Source organism: Fundulus heteroclitus, chromosome 7, assembly GCF_011125445.2.
Source record: "Fundulus heteroclitus isolate FHET01 chromosome 7, MU-UCD_Fhet_4.1, whole genome shotgun sequence".
Classification (NCBI taxonomy): domain Eukaryota; kingdom Metazoa; phylum Chordata; class Actinopteri; order Cyprinodontiformes; family Fundulidae; genus Fundulus; species Fundulus heteroclitus.
In genome coordinates this window covers 35,884,652-35,904,737 of record NC_046367.1, presented here as the reverse complement: position 1 = coordinate 35,904,737, position 20,086 = coordinate 35,884,652, and the positions used below count along the sequence as shown (strand labels likewise).

Sequence of the window (20,086 nt, the reverse complement as noted above, 5' to 3'; positions counted from 1 at the left end):
TAGTGGCTTCAACGGCCCTGTATAAGGCTGGCCCTCTGTTGTTTCCGTTTGACAGGCTTACCAGATCCACCTTTCTGACTCTACTTCAGTTTTTGTTGGACACAGGAAGATAATAGTTTTCTGCTTTTTTTTTATCCCCAAAAGAAAAAAGTTAAAAATTAAGAAAGAAAAAACTCAATGTTTTGAACCTTGAACCCTGTAGCTGTGTCCTCTCTAAATATGTTGTGACCTTGTAGCCAATTAGCATCAATATGAATACTTTTGCAACGCTCTGTATACTTAATGACAAAACGGCTTTCTACATATGCAATTGTTAGTAAATCCTAAATGTTCATAACAAAGAGATGTTTTAAACTATTTTTTTTGGAAATTGTTCCTTTCTTTTATGAAAGAAACATAAATACTTAACTGAGAAGGAAACATACTGTTGAAATAACTAAATGGGGCATAAAAGTAGTGCAAGTCTTTTGTGCTTTCCTTGCTGTAGCCAAGGTACTGTCATTAGTCAGCCACCATTTCTTGGCAATTGAATGCTTGGAAGGAGATAATGATATAAGTCATTATTGCATCAGTCCAGTGATACACCTCCATGTCCACATCTCTCTTCTGTACAACCCTACACAGGCTGTAACCCTTCTTTCTGTTAGCCACGTTAATTGGGTTGTCTTACCATTTTAGACGGAAGCGGGTTCCAGTAATAGACAATGGTCATGAAAGTCAAAATTGGTACGATATGAATGTAAGAACTTTTGCTAATAGTTTTATCTCGAATCAGATGGGTAATAAATCTTCCCTTTAACTGTCCACAATAGCTAATCCGTAATTTATGTCAGGGTAGTTAAGGTGGAAATATGGCTTTTTACAGTGCAAGTGTACTGGTCATCTGTGTTTTATGTGCTCATGGGGCTTACACATGAATGAGGCTCACTTATCTATGTGCCTCATGAATCCCTAAACAGCTGCTCTCCACTGTCCGCCTGGCTGGCAGTGGCAGTCAGGTAGTTTGTTATAGGATTTTTAACCAAATGCGGCTGCAAAGCAATGTCGAGAAACATCTGTTGTGTGTGTGGAGAACAATGCTGTGAAGTATAAATATAATTGCATATGTGCAGGTTCTTCTTCTTCCTGTAAAATAGTTCTTGAAGTATCAGCAGGTTGGACAGAAAGGCTTAAAAAACAAAAAAACTTGCATATAAAACAAATGTGTGTGTGATTGTGTGTTCCTGATTTTGCCTAAAACCCAAATTCTGCTTTGGAGTTTAAAATTCTTAAATATTGTTCTGCTTTTCTTTGTGCTTCAGGTGCACAGGAAGTGGTGATCAGATGCCCCCTCAATCACATACAGTGCATCGGGACGAGGAAATGTATTCATTTCAACAAGCTCTGCAATGGGGCCAGAGACTGTGAAGACGGGTACGATGAAGGAGTTCACTGTCGAGGTAGGAGATGCTTTCATGTTCATTCCTCTTGCCTTGGGTTTAGAATGCATAAAATGGTGAGGTTTTTTTTTTCCACTATCACTGCAATTTATCAGATTTTGCTCATCTTATTTGGAGAACTAACGTTGTATAATTTAGTTCACCCATTAAATTAGAATGAATTTTTAAAATATGTATTTGTGGAAAATGTTTAACTTTCATATCTATTTAATGTTCCATTAATTATTATTACACTTTTTAGAAAAGTAAATCCCAGCTAATATGTGCTTTTTCTTTATGTAAATTAATAGTTAGATTTCAACCATGGTTAGGAGCTCTTTATTCCATTGTTTAATGCACTTTCATCAGCTGCATTATAGATGACAGAGAACAGCTTAATTCATGTTGGGTCGAGTTGGCATTTTTCCCCTTTTGCTGTTGAATTGGTTGCCAGGGTGATTTCTCATCATCCCTACTGTCAGAGCAGGCGAGAGACACAGCAGGATGGCGGTGCCAGGTGTTGTGCTGTACACAAGTTTTTGTTGTTGCTTACTTCCTTTGCAAATACACCAAGCTGTTACGGACACCTGGCTTCTGCGATAAGGCAATATTTGCCCTGCGATTGCTGGGGTCCTGGCACAACAATAGCACCCGGCAGGCAGAAACGGCAACCTCTCCTGATCCCGTAAGACAGTTAAAGTCAAGCTGGGATGAGTCTGTGTGATTCAGAGGTGCAAAGAGGTGTTAGTTTCTGATTCACTGTCCTGAAGGAAGAAAAAAACTGCTCCATTTATTTCGCTTAAGTGTACTTGCCTCTTAATTTTTGAAATGGGCAAAACTTTATTTACTACCTCACCCTGTCAACGGCTGCAGATATTTTCGGATACGTGAAGGTCTGGGGTATTTGTTTCTTGCTTCGGCTCTTTTCCAATGTTTTTGGTCACTTCTGAGGTATATGTTGTTGTCTATAGGAGCAACCAGATCACTGATCTAGCAGCTACTCTCTGATTTCCTTTTTATTTTAAAACTTTAATTTGCCATTAGAAGTTTTTTTAAGAACAACTGTAACAGATAACAATATACAAATAACACCCAAAATGTGTTTTTCCTAGTCTGAGCAGTAATTATTCTACACTAATCAGCCATTTTTATTTATTTATTTATTTTTTTAGATACACTGACTAGCTCTGACTTGACCCCTTTTTCCTTCTAACATAGTTTAATTCTTTATGGGACAGATTCAACGAAATGTTAAAACATTTCTTAGAACATCTGAGCCATAATGGCATGTTAACACAGTTCTTGCAGATTTGTCCGGTACACATTCTTGATGCGGTATCCCCATTACACTGAATCTAAAACATGCTTTGTAAGAGTTAGAGCTGATGATTGTGGAAGCCATCGGAGTAAATTGAGCACGTTGCCATGTTAAAGAAACCAATGTAAGATGATTTGAGCTTTTTCACTCGGTACATTATCTTGCTGGAAGCAGCCATCAGTCAAATCCAACACAAATCCAACACATTGCACAACAGAGGTAGAAACTCCGTTCAGTGCTTTGCTTCACTCAGCCTTCCTGTTATGCCATTTATCTTGGTCCCCCTTGCAGCCTGAAGGAGCAGCAAACCTGTGCCAGTGTGTTGCTGAAAATATGGTGACTTTTTTAGTTTCTTACATCTCTGTGCTCACTCTGAATTCAACTCACTGATACTATAAAAAGCTATGTTTGCTACATATTCACTCAGTAGTAGCATCCACTCCAAAACGTTTTCCTGTCAGGGTGACAAGGAGGTCCTTAAGTGCGGCACTAATGCATTTTTCACTGTACAGAATCCATCCATCCGTCCATCATCTTCCGCTTATCCAATATCAGGTCACAGGGCAACACTTCCAGTAGGGAAATCCAGTCATCCCGCTCCCCAGTGACATCCTCCAGCTCATTCTAGGGGGACCCCAAGGCGGTCGCAGGCCAGAAAGACATTCTGATCAGATGCCCAAACTACCTCAACTGGCTCCTTTCAATGTGGCGAAGCAATGGCTCTACTTTGAGCCTCCCCTGGGTAAAAGTTCATCACTCTATCTCTAAGGCTGAGCCTGGCTCCCCTCTGGAGGAAGTGGGGAAATGGGAGTGGTGGCCAAGTGGTTAGAGAGTCAGTCAGTTGCATTTTGGAGAGGGCCCAAAGTTCAGCGGTTTGAAACTGGGTCCCTGAGCAAGACCCTTGACAACATTGCTCCCTGTGTGACAACTATCCCCTCTGTTGACAATAAAATTAAATATTATTATCACTAAGCTGATATCTTCCACTTGTATTCTGGATCTCATTCTTGGTCGGAATGTAGATGGACCAGTAAGTCAAGTCAAGAGCTTTGATTTTTGGCTCAGCTCTTTCTTCACCACAACAGACTAGCGCAGTGCCTGCATTACTGTAGATTCAGCCCCAGTCTGTCTGTCTATTTCACGTTCCATCCTACCACGGCCAGAATAAGATCATTTTCTGAGCCAAGAGTCTTCTGTTGTTCCAGTGGCGAAGCCGGTCAAATGATCTACAGACATGGTTCAAAGACTGCAATCAGGTCATGTCAAATATAATCATAATGTGAAAGCTCTATAAAAGAGAAATCTGAGTCAGGGCTGCAGGAACTCACACTGACTTATAAAATAACTTTTGGCATGCATACATACTACATAGTTTATATGCAGGAAAAGTAAAACACAGATATAAAGGTTCAATTTATGCTAGAAGCTTACAATTTTGTGGCACTGAGTCAAGTGAAGTGTAAAACAAATTTATACAAATGCTACCAACCTATAGCAGTGCTTAATAGTCATCATAAGTACATATCGATGCCAGTTGCTTGCCACTTGTGGATGCCCTTTGCCATAATGGATCCCTATTATAAAATCCGCTACTCTGTTAGACTAGTGAAGCACAGTGAGAACACAACAGCACAGAGACTGACCTTGCTGCTGTACTATTCATTTCTCTCACAATCATCTTCCACTTAAAACAGAACAAACTGTAAGAGAGCATAAACTGTGTTTGGCTTCTAATATAAAAATTACTTAAAGTAGATATACTAAAACATGATATAATTTCTTTAAAAATGTATAAATAGAAATATTTAAGTGTTGTAGGATGATACTTTAAGTTATGTTCAGTCTGGGAATATTTCAGAAAGGTTCAGATTTCGCATGAGCTTACCTGGGCTTATGTGACATTCTCATGTGTAAAAATGCTACAATATGATAGAAAAACACAGAAAAATTAAAACAAAAATGCATAACTTTATTTTTTTTTTCCACAAGAGCAAATCAAGTAATACTATTTCTATTGCAAAAATAAATAATAAAAAATACAATATTGATCACAGAAGTTATGAATATGCAATGTTAAATGCACAAAATTAACTCAAATGTTTTGAATTGATCTTTAATTTAATATTAATTTAGCTCCTTATTCTGACAATTTGTAAATGGAAATGATTTGAAAAGTTTGAAAAGCTGTAAAATATACACTTTTATGTACATATAACTGTTGGATGAATTAGTACCGTGTACTTTAAAATACAGTTTCCGTACCCATTTCTTTCAGTGTTCATGTTTTATTTTATGCTCTGCCTTATTGTTTGACATTGAATTGATACAAGATCCTTGATAAAGTTCCTCTTGCAAGAAATACAGCTCAGGACATAGACAGATCAAACTCGTTGAAGCAGGAGAAATTGAGGTCACCAAGGAGAAGTTGAAGGCAACCAGGTGGTTCTCTTAAAAACTTTCCCTCCCTTTTTGCCCACTTCTTATGAATAAACATGCTCAACATCCCATGAGGCCTTGATATGAAGGTACCCATATGGAAAACCATCAAACTCTTTTTTGCTCACCTTCAGGAGGCTCATTTTTAATCGTATGCTACCGGCTGCGCTGTGGTAGCTCTGAAGTCTCTGCTCTTTGCATTGAGGAAGACATATTTCTATCCTAAATAAATTAAACATTCAGTCAGTTTGCGGATTTCGTGTGATATCTTCCGGCCAGTCTGTCCCTGAAAGCGGGGACAAACAAATGCACTTCAAAATTATAATATCACATTTTCTATTAAAACAGATTACTCAGTGGTTAGCATAATAGTCTCATTCCCAAGCTGTTACTTACAGTGGTCTTGCTCAACCAAGCTCTGGGCGAGAACTGACCTACATCTGAACTTTGAAAACTGACGCCAAGGTTTCCCACTAAATTCAGATGACTTAAGAATAATATATGGTCCCGTCTTTTCTGATCCAAATCTTATACTCTGATCCTATGGAATGCAAGCAAAGATTACTTATTTTTATATGTATTTCAAAGTATCTGTCTCAGTTGACACGGGGGGACCCCAGCACTAAAAAAGTATTCAAATGGAAACATGAGTATAACATGTGTCAGTTGGTTTGTTTCTTCTGCATTTATACATTTTGCATACAACTATTTCATAGTTACCTCAGTGCCACTAAAAGTATTTGACGTTTTAATGAAAGATATACACAGCTACAGAGCTGCTTTAAGGTCAATCTTTAGTCTGAAGTTCTTAAAGTATTAAATTTAATAATGGTGGGAAGAGAGTTATTTGAGTAAAAAGTTCCAACCAAGTACTTTCTACTACCAATGTTCGGCAGCAGGAGAGCATTCTGGGGCTCGGGGTCTTGCTCAGGGACCCTTACAGTGGTAGTACGCAGGGTTTGAAGCGGGTACTTGCAACTTTCACAAAGTGTAAACACACTGCTCTAACCATTAGCCCACCAGGGAATCAAAATAACTTCTTGGCAGTTCAAGGATAACCTGAAGTCAAAGGATGCAGAGATGTAAGAAGCTGATTAAAATAAAACTACAACCTGTCAAGACATTCTGTGCTTTATTATAGCAGTGGTAGACGTAGAGAGAGGAAGATCTAGAGCAGCGAACAGGAAGGCTGATCAAATTCCGGAAACATCATTCAGTTTTTTCTTTTTTAATTGTGTTCCTTTGTCAGTGATGTAAAATGCTGGATTTGGAAATGTTAGCCAATATTTCAAAATCTAGTGTTTAGTGTAAAACTATGCTTTCTCTGAGGAATAGACATGGAAACTGCTTCGTAGAATAGCTAGCCATATTAACATGCTAATCACTAATCCCAAAGTTTGTTTAAAATGTGAACTCCTACATCAGTTTATCTTCAAAATAAGAATAAAATCCTAATTAACATTGACTTCTCTAAAAATACTACCCAGTAAGAAATTATTTTCCTTTCAGCTCTTTATTTTGCTTCTTAGATGGCATTTGTGAACAAGCGCATAACTCTACCTGTAGTTCAACTGACTCAAAAACAAGAAGAAAACTCAAGCATGTATGTCAGCATGGTCCAAGTGGATTGTTTTTGTGTATAGAAAGAAATCTTTGGAGACCTTTGCTCTCTTTGTATTCACCAGACCTGTCTTTAGAGTATGTGTAATCACATAATGAGGGAGTGCAAAATCCATGAAAAAGTTATCAAGAACATGATGTAGTACACAACATATTTTATTTCAACTGACATTTAAACAGTATATTAACAAGCAAGCCAGACTAAGCTCAACCAACAGAATCATGCTGATCATTAACAAGCTGATATGGTAATAGCTCATGAGTACTTGACATTTTTACTGCAGAATAAGCCCATTTCTTGATTGTGAAGTGGGGAGACAAGGGGAAAAAAAATACAATTAGGGAGCAGGTCAATTCGGACACGAAAAGTCATGTATTTTTTGTGCTTTTTTCAGATGCTTGTCTTAGAGGAGTCAGGCTTGAAACCAGTTGAGACAACTTAGGTTGCTATGGAAAATCACAGTAAACACTTGATTCCATCATTGTTGGCATACATTGACCGCATTCTAATGCAGTGTTCTGTGGAACTGATCATGTATGTGCTGGATTTTACATTCCTGGTAAAAGGCTTACTTCTCTGCACACAGTACAGCTACAATCACCACAGCTATTGCTTTCAAGTATGATTCCATTACACCTCTCTACGGGCTCTGATTTTGAGGTTTTCACCCCAGTGGAAAATTGTGTTGCACCTTGATTTTGTTCTCTTCACTGTCTGTGTTGTGCTTTGGTGTTAGAAGAAATAGCTCAGTGGTATGTATGCTAGGAATGCTACATATCTCAAAGATTTAATCTTCTTTAATGGACTAATCACACTATAACCTCATTTATTTTATGATTTACAAAACAGTTTTACTTGTTTTATAGGTTATATACATTTTAAGAAAGAGCACATTAAAGGTTTATTATTCAAATTCTGTAAATTGTTGGACATACAGTACAGTGGATCTATTCTAGCTCTAGATTATGGTAAATAAATGTAAGATTTGGTTGAACTATTGCTTTAAAAAATGGTTGTGTATTTAGGTCATGTGCATGCCAAAATAAAAATCTGCAAAAACAGTTCTCCCATTTGAAATGAGGATTTAATGTATTAAAGAGAAATAGCTATCTAAACCAACATGGCCATGTGAGAAAAACATAATTGCCTCCTTAACCTCAAAAATGTTTCTGCCAGCCTCAGCATTAACAACGACCATGAAGTGTTTACAGCAACTGGCAAAGAGCCTTTAACATCAATGTGGAGGAAATGTGTATTACCTTCTGAAGAAGTTCTTGGGCCATTTGAGTAATTTCGGTAGGCCAGCCACTCCTGTGATGGTTCACCATGGTTTCCTTTTTAAACCATTTGAGAACAATGGTGCTTCTTGTGGTTTGCTGATGTTCCAAAGCATGATAGAACTCAGTAATGGTTAATTTGTCATCTGGAGTGAAATGTATTTAGGTCAAGGCAGGACGTGTTCATTTTTGTCTTTACAAAAATACGGTTGATTGCATTTGAACTAGGATTTAATATAGCACTAGATTGTGTGGGATCATCTTTTACCTAAATAAATGAAATCATAAAGGCTAAGCCTGTGTCTGTTAAACAGGGGACTCGGTTCAAATTACAATTGTGTCCAGAAGGGCATCAGGCGTAAAAACCATGCCAAGCCTCCATCTGAGTTGTAATGGCATGCTGTGGCAACCCCTGAATAAGCGAGCATCTGGAAAATCTTCTTACTAAATGAAATCATAATGGTAAAGCTGCCTTTACTTGGATAATCTTTCTATGAGTGATATTACTTGACAATAATAATAATAATAATATTAATAATAATAATAATTAATAATAATAATAGAACTTTATTGATCTCACAATGGAGAAATCCACTTCTGCATTTTAACCCATCCCCTTGGGGAACAGTGGGCTGCCACTGTGCAGTGTCCGGGGAGCAATCTGGGGTTAAGGGTCTTGCTCAAGGACCCAGAGTGCAATCTGTGGGGATCTAACCGGGTACTTGCAACCTTCTCAGAGTGCAAGCACACTGCTCTAACCATTAGGCCACCACTCCCCAACTTGCTTATTTCTTTTGTTCAACACTTACCCTAAGATCAATTTTCTGACCAGTTCCGCTTTGTCTTATTTAAACAAAGTTAGAGAGGCAACAGCGGGATGGTTTGGTCATGTGCAGAGCAGGGAAAGTTGACATACCGGATAAAAGATCTTCAGGTTGGAACCGATAGATGGGGGAAAAAAACTGCATAGATGCAGTAAAGCAGGGATATGCAAGAGGTTGGTGTGAAAGAAGATGTTCAAGATAAGGTGAAATGGAAAGAATCTGCGGTGCAGACGTCAGAAAGGAGCTGCTGATTGAAGAAGAAGATGCATCACCCCCACCCTGTTGTTTCTGAACAACAGTCAATTATCTCAGTTGATTAACTTTTCATTTAGGCAATCCAAACAAACAGTTTTTTCCTGCTTGAAGGAGCCGATGATAAGTGATGCACCGGTTGCAAAATGACTGGCCATGAATACAGCTTAAAAGACAACGATTTTTTTCTTCTTTCAGCAGGTTAAAAGTGCTCAGCCAGCCTTGTACTGTAACATATTAGCATATTTATAAAATTTCTGCCCCTCTAATGGATGAAACATTTGTTGTAAGTGGTCAAAGTGATTGTTTTCCTCTTTACTTGGCCACATTGCAATGTGCACTGCTTCTTTATTGTGTTACATCACCATGATGCAGCTACTTTAACAAAGAATATGATAGTGATTATTTATAACAATTTGTTTTCTATTTCTTTATTGCTTACAAATGTATCTGTTGATTTGTGTGTTTTGGAAAAAAGGTATTAAAGTATCCCATGTTACTATCATGCCTCTTTTTTAACTCTGTATCAGACACTGTTTTGCTGTTTAAGATGTTCAAAATCTTGTGGTATCACTCCTTATGATTGACTTCGAGACAGACCCCACAACATGCTATATCAACAAAAGCAGACACTGGCAATCAATATTTCATGCCTCTTACTTTGTTCTTGCCGAGTCTGGCGAGATATTGTCACTCATATCATTACGCTTTCTAATGCGAGGAAACCATATTGTGTCATCAAATCCCATTACAGCAGATTTTCTTCCTCAGGAGTGGGTAGAATTAAAATTTCATTGTTTTTTTCTGGCAGATTCTGACACCCACACCCATGAAGTTGCTTCCAGTTTTTGAGGGCATGTCAGAAACCTGGCTGTGCACCAATTTTAAAATCTCTTATCAAATTGGACTGTGGAGGATTACCAACATTTACTGTCATGTTTGCCTCTTAGTTTGAGCAACAGGGTTATTTTTCTTAATATGCATATCTACACCTCTCAGTTTCTCTGTATTTGTACTCCTATTTGTACGGGCAGCATGTCAAAGCTGACATACTCAAGCTTTGCAGATAACTTTCTAAATGCCTGTCAATAAATGCTGTCACTGCAATCGCAACACTTTTTTTTTTCCTCTGTGCAGACTTCTTAAAAGTTCAAACTCCAGAGAATATTTGCCCCATTTTCACTGCTGTGGAATGAGACCTGTCAATCATGCCACCTAATATGAGATCAACTCCTTCTACAGACCTGGGAATTGGTTCAACTCTTTACTCGTGCTTAAAAAATAACAAAGGTTCTTTGAACTGGCATTTGGTGTACTGTCTGTGTTGGGTTTACATCTTAATTTGGCCCCACATCAAATATAGACACTGAAAGCGGAGGGAGGCTAGTCTGTGGAGGGAGGTTATTCAAAGAGAAAGGCCATGGCCGTCCGAAAAAGGAAGCTAGAACGAGGCCAGATGGGGCAATCTGACTGTTAGCCTTGGAGCAGTGTTTTCTTGTACATGGTGAGACTCCTTGTTATTACTGGCAAAGGAACAAAGCAGCACTCTCCATTTATATCTGCCATCTGTGTGGCTTAATGTAGACGACGTGACAGTATTATGTTTTGTGAGTGATCCCTGCTGCCATGATGTCTGTTCATCAAATCAGTGCTTTTAAGCTATGTTCTTGCCTAAAATCTGTATTTAGTTATTAAAACTTACATGGTATTGCAACTCTTATTTTTTTTAAATAAAAAAATAGGATGTATATACTCCACCAAGGCTATCCATTGTCATCCATCTTGTTTGTGTTGTTAAAGGAAACAATCTTAATGCATAGAGATTATGATGTTGGGTCTTGGGAACTGCAGGCAAGGCTTTTGAAAGTGATATGGTTCTGTTAGTGTCTTGAAGCAACGGCCCTCTGTGTGCGCTGGATTGGTTCACAGCCAAGTCTGAGTGTATTGCTTCTCCTAGTTCAGGAGTCGGTTTCTGATTAAAGTATATTGATGTGGTGTCCAAAAGGTGCAGCATTGTAGGCTCTGGTCTGTTGTGGTGAAAAAAAGAGCTGAGCCAAAAAGTTCTAGACTAACCACTTGGTCTATGTTCCCAGAGAAAGGATGAAGAGCCTTTGTCATTGTGGGTCTTTCATGGAGTGGACCCATGCTTCTTCCGCAAGATGTCATTTTAGGTCATTTGGATATCAGAGATGCTTCCTGGTTGCCTTTAGATGTTCTCCTGTGTTTTCCATCACATATCTGTGACCTCTGCAACCCAATAAGCAGGAAACTATGAATGGATAATATATGACAAATAATACTTTTAGATGTGCAGTCTGTACAGCCATATTAATGTGATTTTGACCCGGGCAATAATTCTCAAACATTGCTATCAATTACTACTTCAGAAAATACTACACTATATGCATATTTAAGATTGGCATTGAAACTCACCAATGCAATATTTTTTCTTCTTGTGGGGCCAGTTTATACACATTGAATCACATCCTGTGGAGCCAAAACATATTGACTCTGCCTGAATCATTGGTTGAAGAGAGAATCCCATCATCTTGAATTAGAGCTGCTCATGTATTGTTAATGTGTTGAATCTTTGTATCTAAGGATTTTTTTTGCTTACCCTAAAGTAGAAATACCCAATTCTAATAAAAAAAAAAACATATAAAAGATGTAGCACTGGAGTCTTACATTTTTTTGAGCATTTGGTTAGCCAGTTACTATACTAAGTTTTTCTGCAATTGCAGATTAGAGAAATGTTTAACTGTACAGGCTCATCCCAAAACAGTTTTTCAAAGTTATCTTGCCACATAAAGTTCCTCGCAACAGTATCTAGGTTGCAACACTAATGTGGTAGATTGTTTTTTGATATATCAAAAAAACAATCAATGTGAAATTGGCTTAGCATCTTACATGTTATAGTGTCAGATGTGTTGAAAGACATCCCTGGAGCATTATTGACTAAAATCAACATATAGTATCTTTGTGCACCACTGAAACATATGGCAGATGTAATAGTGTGCCAAGGGCATATGACTGATGTACAGTTGCAGGCTACCTACTTACATTCTCACTTAGACCCATCCCTTTTCTGTCTCTTCTGGTTACAAAAACACAATTTGAGAAATTTCTTTCTTGTTGTATATCATGTATATTTGATTACTTGAAGGGGCAAAAATATATGTTTTATTGTGGAAAATAAGATACAATAAAACAAAGCAGAAAATGGTAACGACAGAAACATATGTTTAATTCTGAATAAATAAATGTTCAAAAGCTTTCAAAAGAGAGTTTTGCTTTTTTTTTAAAGGAAAAAAAAACAACTGTGTCACAGTATCCAATTAACATAGTAAGCTGGCTTTACAAACATGTTGCATGAATATAACTTCTTAACTCTGTTTTGTTAGTGGAAGAGGAATTCTGTTTTGTTAGTGGAAGAGAAATTTGTTATTTTATAGTGCTGTTGCAGGCAGTTTTAACACATAAAATGAACGCAACAATGTGGTGTTAGGAAGCAATACTCATTTAACTAATTTCACTAATTTCTGTGACAGTAGCTTGTTAGAAGTAAATGCAGTCCAAACTAAGACTATAATGATTCCAAAAGTGGAGCCTGGTTTTTATGGAATCAAAACTCATGCATACTTAAGTAGCCTTTGGATGTTCTGTAGCCTCAGTAATGTATATTATAGTAGTTTTAGATTTAAATTATTCTAAATAAATACCCCCTAATTCTGTAGGAAAATACATACTTGCACAATGTAATTATTACACTTAACATTAACAAAATGTTCACATGTTGCTGTGCTCAATTGTTGGTTACAATTACAATCTTTGCATTTTTGGTCTGTATTTATTGAGACCTCTAAAATAATTTATACAAAATGAGGTATTCTTTTTTTTAAAGTGGCAACACATCACTCTGCAGTAGGCTTCAAAGATTTTATTTTACCTTTTTAAACATCCTATTTATTGTACTTGGGGGCAACACAAGCAGTCTTGTTTTCTACAGCTCTGGTTGTTTAAAACTCTTTAGTAATTGTGAAATATATAAGGCCAGGTTTAGAAAAGTAGTCCTTTCTGACTTGTGAAGATCAACAGCTAGCCTGCACAAATTATCATTTATCCGGGTCATGCTTGCTGCATGTTCTTTTCCCTTTCCCAATTTAAAAGGTGACAAAGGGAAATGGGCCTCTTTGTCACATCATAGCGTAAAAAGAAAGCCATTGATTACTAATTGAACTGAAGTATAAAGAAATTACTAAATCACCCCTCTACATTAATTTAAACAGTCATGTTGAGGATTGTAAAGAGTCCAAACGTAGAGGCTGAAGGTGTCGGAAATAAGCAGAGTTTTAACAACTGAACAACTAAGAGAACTTAGTGGGGGATCACATGGAGGGCAGGCCATGGAGCTCGGGCAGAATAACAGAATAAACCAGTAACGAACAATGAAAACCAGGGACCTTATATACTGTGGTCAGGGTGAAGAATGATACTGGATTCAGGTGAGCTTAATCAGGGAAGACTGGAACAGCTGTGGATGAGAGCAAACAGGGAGACTGAAGCAAGGTGAATAATTAACACTGAGTTGAACTAAACTCAAAGAAAACTACAAACCATGGGGAGAAAGCCTAATACTGGTCTAAAAACCCAAATATATAGATAACAGAACATAAGAAATAACACAGTAAATTTGTCTGAGTAAAATTTACTCAAATTGAAGATTTACTCAGAAAAAAAAAAACACTCAGATAAACTAAACACAAATGTATGAACTAACATTGAAAATGCACTAAAACATGCAATCACACAGTTCAAAGCTATAGTTGGTAATGCTGTTCAGAAACACCTGTTGTTATACTGGGTGAAATGGTCCTTCCATTCTGACAAGAGTAAATACATTATGTATTCATAAAAATAAGGTTAAAAAATAGATTTTTGTGAAAGCAACAGGCCTGTAAAAACTCTGACTGATGCCCTGGAACTCTGACCAATGCACCAGAAAGACAAATCCCTGCCATATGTACTAAATGGCAGGGATTTGTCTGAGTTTTGGTCCTATCCTCACCCCCTCTTTCCCCCTACCTCCGTGGGTAGCACCTTATCTATTGGTTGTCCCACATGCCAATCATTCAGACGTGCTCACGTAACACCAATGTGCGTGCTCGTCCTTTGTTAGTTTCCGCTTGCTGGCTGTGCATGCGCACTTCTATTGTTTATGTACGCTGTTAGCTTGGTGGTTAGCTTCGGTGTTAGTCATTCATTGTAGCTCCACCGCTCACACCGTATACTTTAAACAGGGCTGAGAGTCGAATGAAGCAAACCGCGTACAAGTTTACGAGAAGAGGAAGGCCTCAGTGGAAAGAAATAGGGCCAGAGTGGATTTAGAAAAGATTTTTTTAACATGATCCCCCTGAGTAGCGGAATAGCAGGTAAGAAAGTCTTGCATATGTGAAGTTATTAAAAAAGTTATTATAAAAGGAACTTCAACAAAACTACCAGCAAAATCGCCAACTCTACCTTTAACATCACTGAGCTAGACATGTTGGTGGTGCAGGGGTAGTGTGCGTGACCCATATTTAGAGGCCTCAGTCCTAACTTGTCTCCCCCCTCTCTCTCGACACTATTTCCAGTATGTCCACTTTGAAATATAAAGCCACTAGTGCCATAAAAAACTTAATATTACTTGGCCAATAATTTCTCAAGGAATGCTTGTATTTTTTTTTAACCAATCTGTTGTCTGTGTTAGGCATGACTCCTATAACTGTATATAAGAAATTTATTGTATTGTCCATTTTTTCATTTAATGTAATTTTCATAAAATAAAGTTTGATACATAGTTTGAGGCATATCCCTTAAAAAAGTGACCTATTTGAAAATGAATACATACTTTTTAAAGAATCTAATGGCTACTGTCTCACATATATTATATATTTCTCGATTACAGTGGCAAGGATACAACAAGCACTTTACAACTGACTCATGCATGCAGAGGTAGCTTAGATATGTGAAAAGCGGGCTCAGTTCCAGATATACAATCCTCTCTGCTCTCTGTTTGCCAAGAGGGAAAGCTCATCATCTGGCGTCTCTGAGCAGATATAAGGATTAGCTTTGAATATCTTCAGCCCAGCACGTACATTTGATTACTGCTTCACAACAGGGAAGTAAGCTAGTTACCCTACCTCATGAGAATAATAATGCACAGGTCATAAAGGGTCCACACACAGGCTTAAGAAAAGATAAACAGGTGTAACTGGATAAAGCATCAGTTTTTGGCCCATCTGTCAATCCCTGAAAAATCTGAAACAAATCACCTGCTTTCTCAAAGTATTATTACCAGTCAGATCCTTTTTTTTATTGCGATCGATGTTCATCTTACCACCCGAGTGCGGACAGATTAGTGGAATGGATCTGCTCTGTAACCCTGGGTGGATATTTGTTTTACAGGATTTTCAGATTCCTTTTTATAGTTGAAAATCATTCATGATAACTTGGTCTGAGATCTGAGATGTGCAAACCTGGAATGGGCTAACGATGAATCTACACGAAGCAGAGACAAATAATAGATAAATTTAAGTTACTATGCTGAGGTAAACATTTCAAGTTTATCACTGCCAGAAGGGGCTGATTATGTGTTTCACTTGCAAGGACCACACCAGAAAGATGCAAGATTAGTTTTTTGAAGGGATGGATGAATGGGAAGTGAGGATTGGATGAAGGCTGGTGAGGATGAGACTCAGCATGGGGGTGCAGTCTTCTGGAAATGGCTTTCCTGAGCCCACTTAGGACCCCCCCCCCCCCAAACCCCCCACCCCAGATGGAACCTGCAATAAAGAGTATAACAAATGAGGAGGTAGGGATGAGGATGTTGGGTTCAAGACAAATGAGGATGGAATAAGGATGAGGAAGAGGGATGAGGTGAAAACTCTTTGAGGGTAAGGAAGGATGGGTTTGAAAGAATGTAACACATTGTGAAGGTTTGGTGAGTACAAGCAGGCTGCTGAGTGATTAGAGGTGTGGTTGAGGCGTGGCCCTGCTCCTGAATTCAAAGGAGAAATGAAAGTGTTTTAAAGCTAACATCACATAAAACTACAATCGCTAAACATACTTATTATAACAAATATGCAAATTAAGAAATAATCATGCAAAATTGATTTTAATTATGACATATTTAAAAAATACTTTCGGTGCATTTGACATTGTCCGTTACTATTTGCCTGTGTGACGTTGCGTGAGCCACTAAGGACAAATACCAGACAGCCAGACAGTGTGTTCATCATGCTCTACTGCGTTGCTATTAACTGTTCGAACCGGGCTGGAAAAACAACTGCAATTAAAAAAATAATTATTTTCCAAAAAAAACAAATAACTTCAGAATACTTGGATTTGTAAACTCCAACATAAGAATTGCAATGCAAACTCTAATGACTGCCTGTACAGCGACCACCACTTTGATGTCAACAAATACAAGCCATCATTAATGTCATTGATTGGCTACAAGCTGAAGCAGCAGGTGCTTTTGCCTGGAGCTATAAGTCCTGGGAGGCCAGTGTTGGTGGATAGCAGGTGATGAGAATACGTAACAGCGAGCAGGGGAACTGTTTATATCAAGAAACCAGAATTTTTCCTACCTGTTGCACAACACCATCAATAACAGGCAGCTACCTATGCATGTTTACTTTACGAACAACATCATGTGTGTAGTGCAGCAGGGCCCATCTTGCCGTCTCTAATGTAGTGTGCTATGAATGTAATATATGAAACACCCAACCAAGAACCATAGCACCTCAAATCAAACATATTTAAAAATACATCTTTTAACTGCTCCATGGTAAGCACCTTAGGCTAAGCTACAAAAAAAATCAAGCATTGCTTTTCAAATACACTCAAAAAACAAATTCCTAACGATGAGCTAAATCCACACGTTGCACAATATGGCATGTATGTAATCGGTTATTACCATTCCACGGTCCCAACTTGGTCATTCAACACATCGCCTTGTCGGCCATTATGGGTCATGGCAATCCTCATAAGCAGAATCCCAGACTGAAGTGTCCTTACTTGATTCCAGTTTTAGGTTCTGGTTAACACTGGCATGGTTGAATACCCATTACTCCGACAAAATATTCTGGTATTTCTTCATATTCGGTAATGGTTTCTTATTCCATGGCTACTTGTTATCGACTGGAAAGTAGTTTTGTTCACTGTCCCAACTCATGGTCATGGTCTTGACGAAAGCCATGATGGTCGTCATCATAAACAGAATCACAGGCTGACGAGTTAGGCCATCAGCCTTTTATACAGTGTTACCTTACGGATACCTTACGGATACCCCCTATTCATGACTTCACTGTGCTTTAGGTCACTATCACAGGCCAAACCAAGACCTTTCTTACAACAATTCTGTTTGACCACGTAAAGGAAACAGAAGGATCTCCGAAAGCAACACATTACTTATCGATTTAAAGAAATTCAAGAACGGATGAAAAACAAAGTCTTTGACATGTTTCTTACTGAAAAGGGTTAGAAGCCATTTCTTAAGGTTTGGGACTCCAGTAAACTATATTGGAATTTACTATCCACAAATAGAGAGCACATGGGCTCTTGGTGAACATTCCCAGGAGTAGCTGTTCAACCAAAAACATGTCTTAGAGTGCAGTGGCAATTCACCCAGGAGGTCATAAAATAACCTAGAACAACATTTAAAAGACTGCAGACTGGCCTTAGTTAAGGTCAGTATTCATGATTGTACAATAAGAAGGAAATTGGGCAAAGATGGCCTCCATGGGAGAGTTCCAAGGCCCAAACATCCAAAAAGAACACCAAGGCCTGTATTAAATTTGTCACATAAAAAAAAAAAAAAATCTTAATCATCCCTAAGACGATTCTGAAAATAGCTTGTTCACTTGTGAGATAAAACCTTTTTGGAATGTGCAGTCCCCGTGATGTAACACTGAACCATTTCAGAGATGTAACATGCCTACAGTCAAAGTGTGTGTGTGTGTGTGTGTGTGTGTGTGTGTGTGTGTGTGTGTGTGTGTGTGTGTGTGTGTGTGTGTGTGTGTGTGTGTGTGTGTTAGTCTGGGTCTGCTTTGCTGCTTCACAGACTACATGCCTGGTTGTAATTGATGGAACTGTCAATTCTGCTCTCTCCCAGGAATTTGCAAAGGAGAATGTCCAGCCATCAGTTTGACAAGTAGTCTTGGGTTATGCAGCAGGAATATTCCTATGTTTACATGGGCATAATTTATCAAAATAAAGGGCCGATCAGCGTAAAAATATGTGATGTTAACACAGAATAGTGTGACTAGATGAGGCTTAATTGGAATTAAATTGTATTCCAAATGAGACGTTATGCCGATTATTAATCTGAATAGCGTTCATCTAAACTTTTGATTAATTGGATTTGGGTGAACTGCCCTGACTTCAGATATGTGACCTATGTCATAGTGATGTGTTTCCGCCATTGGTGGCTAGATGTCGGGGAACCAAACGAGTACAACCTTTTCATTAGAAACCACAAAATTATCAAATGCCTTGATGGGAGTGCTCTAGAATCCCAACTGTTCTTAGAACCTGGTGCAGGTCCAGTATAAATGCTCAGAAGACACAGAACAAATACCCCTCTGCATTTGTGTTTTTTTATTTCAGCACAGACAAATGTACAACTTATTCCTCTCTGTTTTTAACAGCAATTTAAAAACTCTAGCCATGTCAGAGCGCTTCTATTCTAAATACAGCTTGATACAATGCACACCATGATTGAATGAATTGATTTTGTGCCCATATAAACAAATTATTCTGAGAATTTCTTTCTTTTTTCAATCGAATCAAGGAATTCTGTGCAAGTAATTATATTTAGTGATCCAAAGTACAAGTTAACTTCTGAAGGAATGGGAAAAAAAAAATCAAATTAAGGCCTAGTGGAAGTCTAACTTAAATATAATTGAGATGCTGTCCTTAAATTGAACACCTTAAGAAGGCAATTAATGCTCAAAGACAGCTGCAAATTTCTCCAAAGTGATGTAAAAGACCAATAGACAGTTCCCACATTCTCCTGGATGGCAGTTGTTGTTACCAAGGGGGCCACAACCTGTTATAATGTTTTTGGTGGCACTTTTTTCATACTGTTTTATGCCGGATGGTTTTGGTTTTCACCCAAATAAATGAAACCATAATTTGAAGACATTTTATATTTACTTGGGTTATCTCAGGATATTTATTTTCTTTGGTGATCGCAAAGAACTGACAAAAAAGAAAAAAAAGAAGCCTGCAACAGAGCAAATTATATTTCAAGGCACTGCCTAAAACTCATCTTAGTAATGCTTATCAATTTTGCATCCTTGCTTATTTGGCTCCAGCTGAAGAAAACAGAGTTTATCTGGGCACAGACTTAAATGTCGATGCCAGAGATAAAACTACCTTGACCGAGAATAAACATACCGTAGTGCATTTATGCTTGTGTAATAATCCTGTCACACTAAAGGAAACAACACTCAAGTGGAATGATGTAGACCTTTTTACTGGAGTTAATCATCTAGCAAATGTTTTTTTTTTCTTTTTTCTTCGGCAGCGGTTTCTAATTTATTTTATATATGGGAATAAGTAAAAGCATAATTTTGGCGAGTGAGTAATTAAAACCACATCTAAGCAAGGCATATGGAATGTTTTCTGATTCTCTACACGTCCTAATCCTAGGACTAGTTATCTAAGAGTCCTTTAATAGAAAACAAAAGAAAGTTTTGCATTCAGATTCAAAGGAAATTGGCTCAATGATCTCAAAATACTACCCTATAATTAATCCAAATTCTTCATTTCCCTTTCAGATTTAGACTTAACATGTGTTGTTTTTTTAAACCAAGAATGGATTTTAGGGAAAACAATTTTCCTTTTTTCTATTTTTTAGATGTTGTAAAAAAAAAAAAGTGCATGTTGAAAATGAT

General features: G+C 37.8%; 1 protein-coding gene across 1 annotated transcript in view; it reads left to right on the top strand.

The window, feature by feature from the left end:
• Positions 1 to 20,086, top strand: part of lrp1bb (low density lipoprotein receptor-related protein 1Bb) — a 394,708-nt gene that overhangs the window by 135,324 nt on the left and 239,298 nt on the right. Inside the window, exon 3 of the mRNA XM_036139564.1 lies at positions 1,302 to 1,439. Coding sequence (XP_035995457.1) covers positions 1,302 to 1,439 — 138 coding nt within the window. The remainder of the gene's footprint in view (positions 1 to 1,301; positions 1,440 to 20,086) is intronic.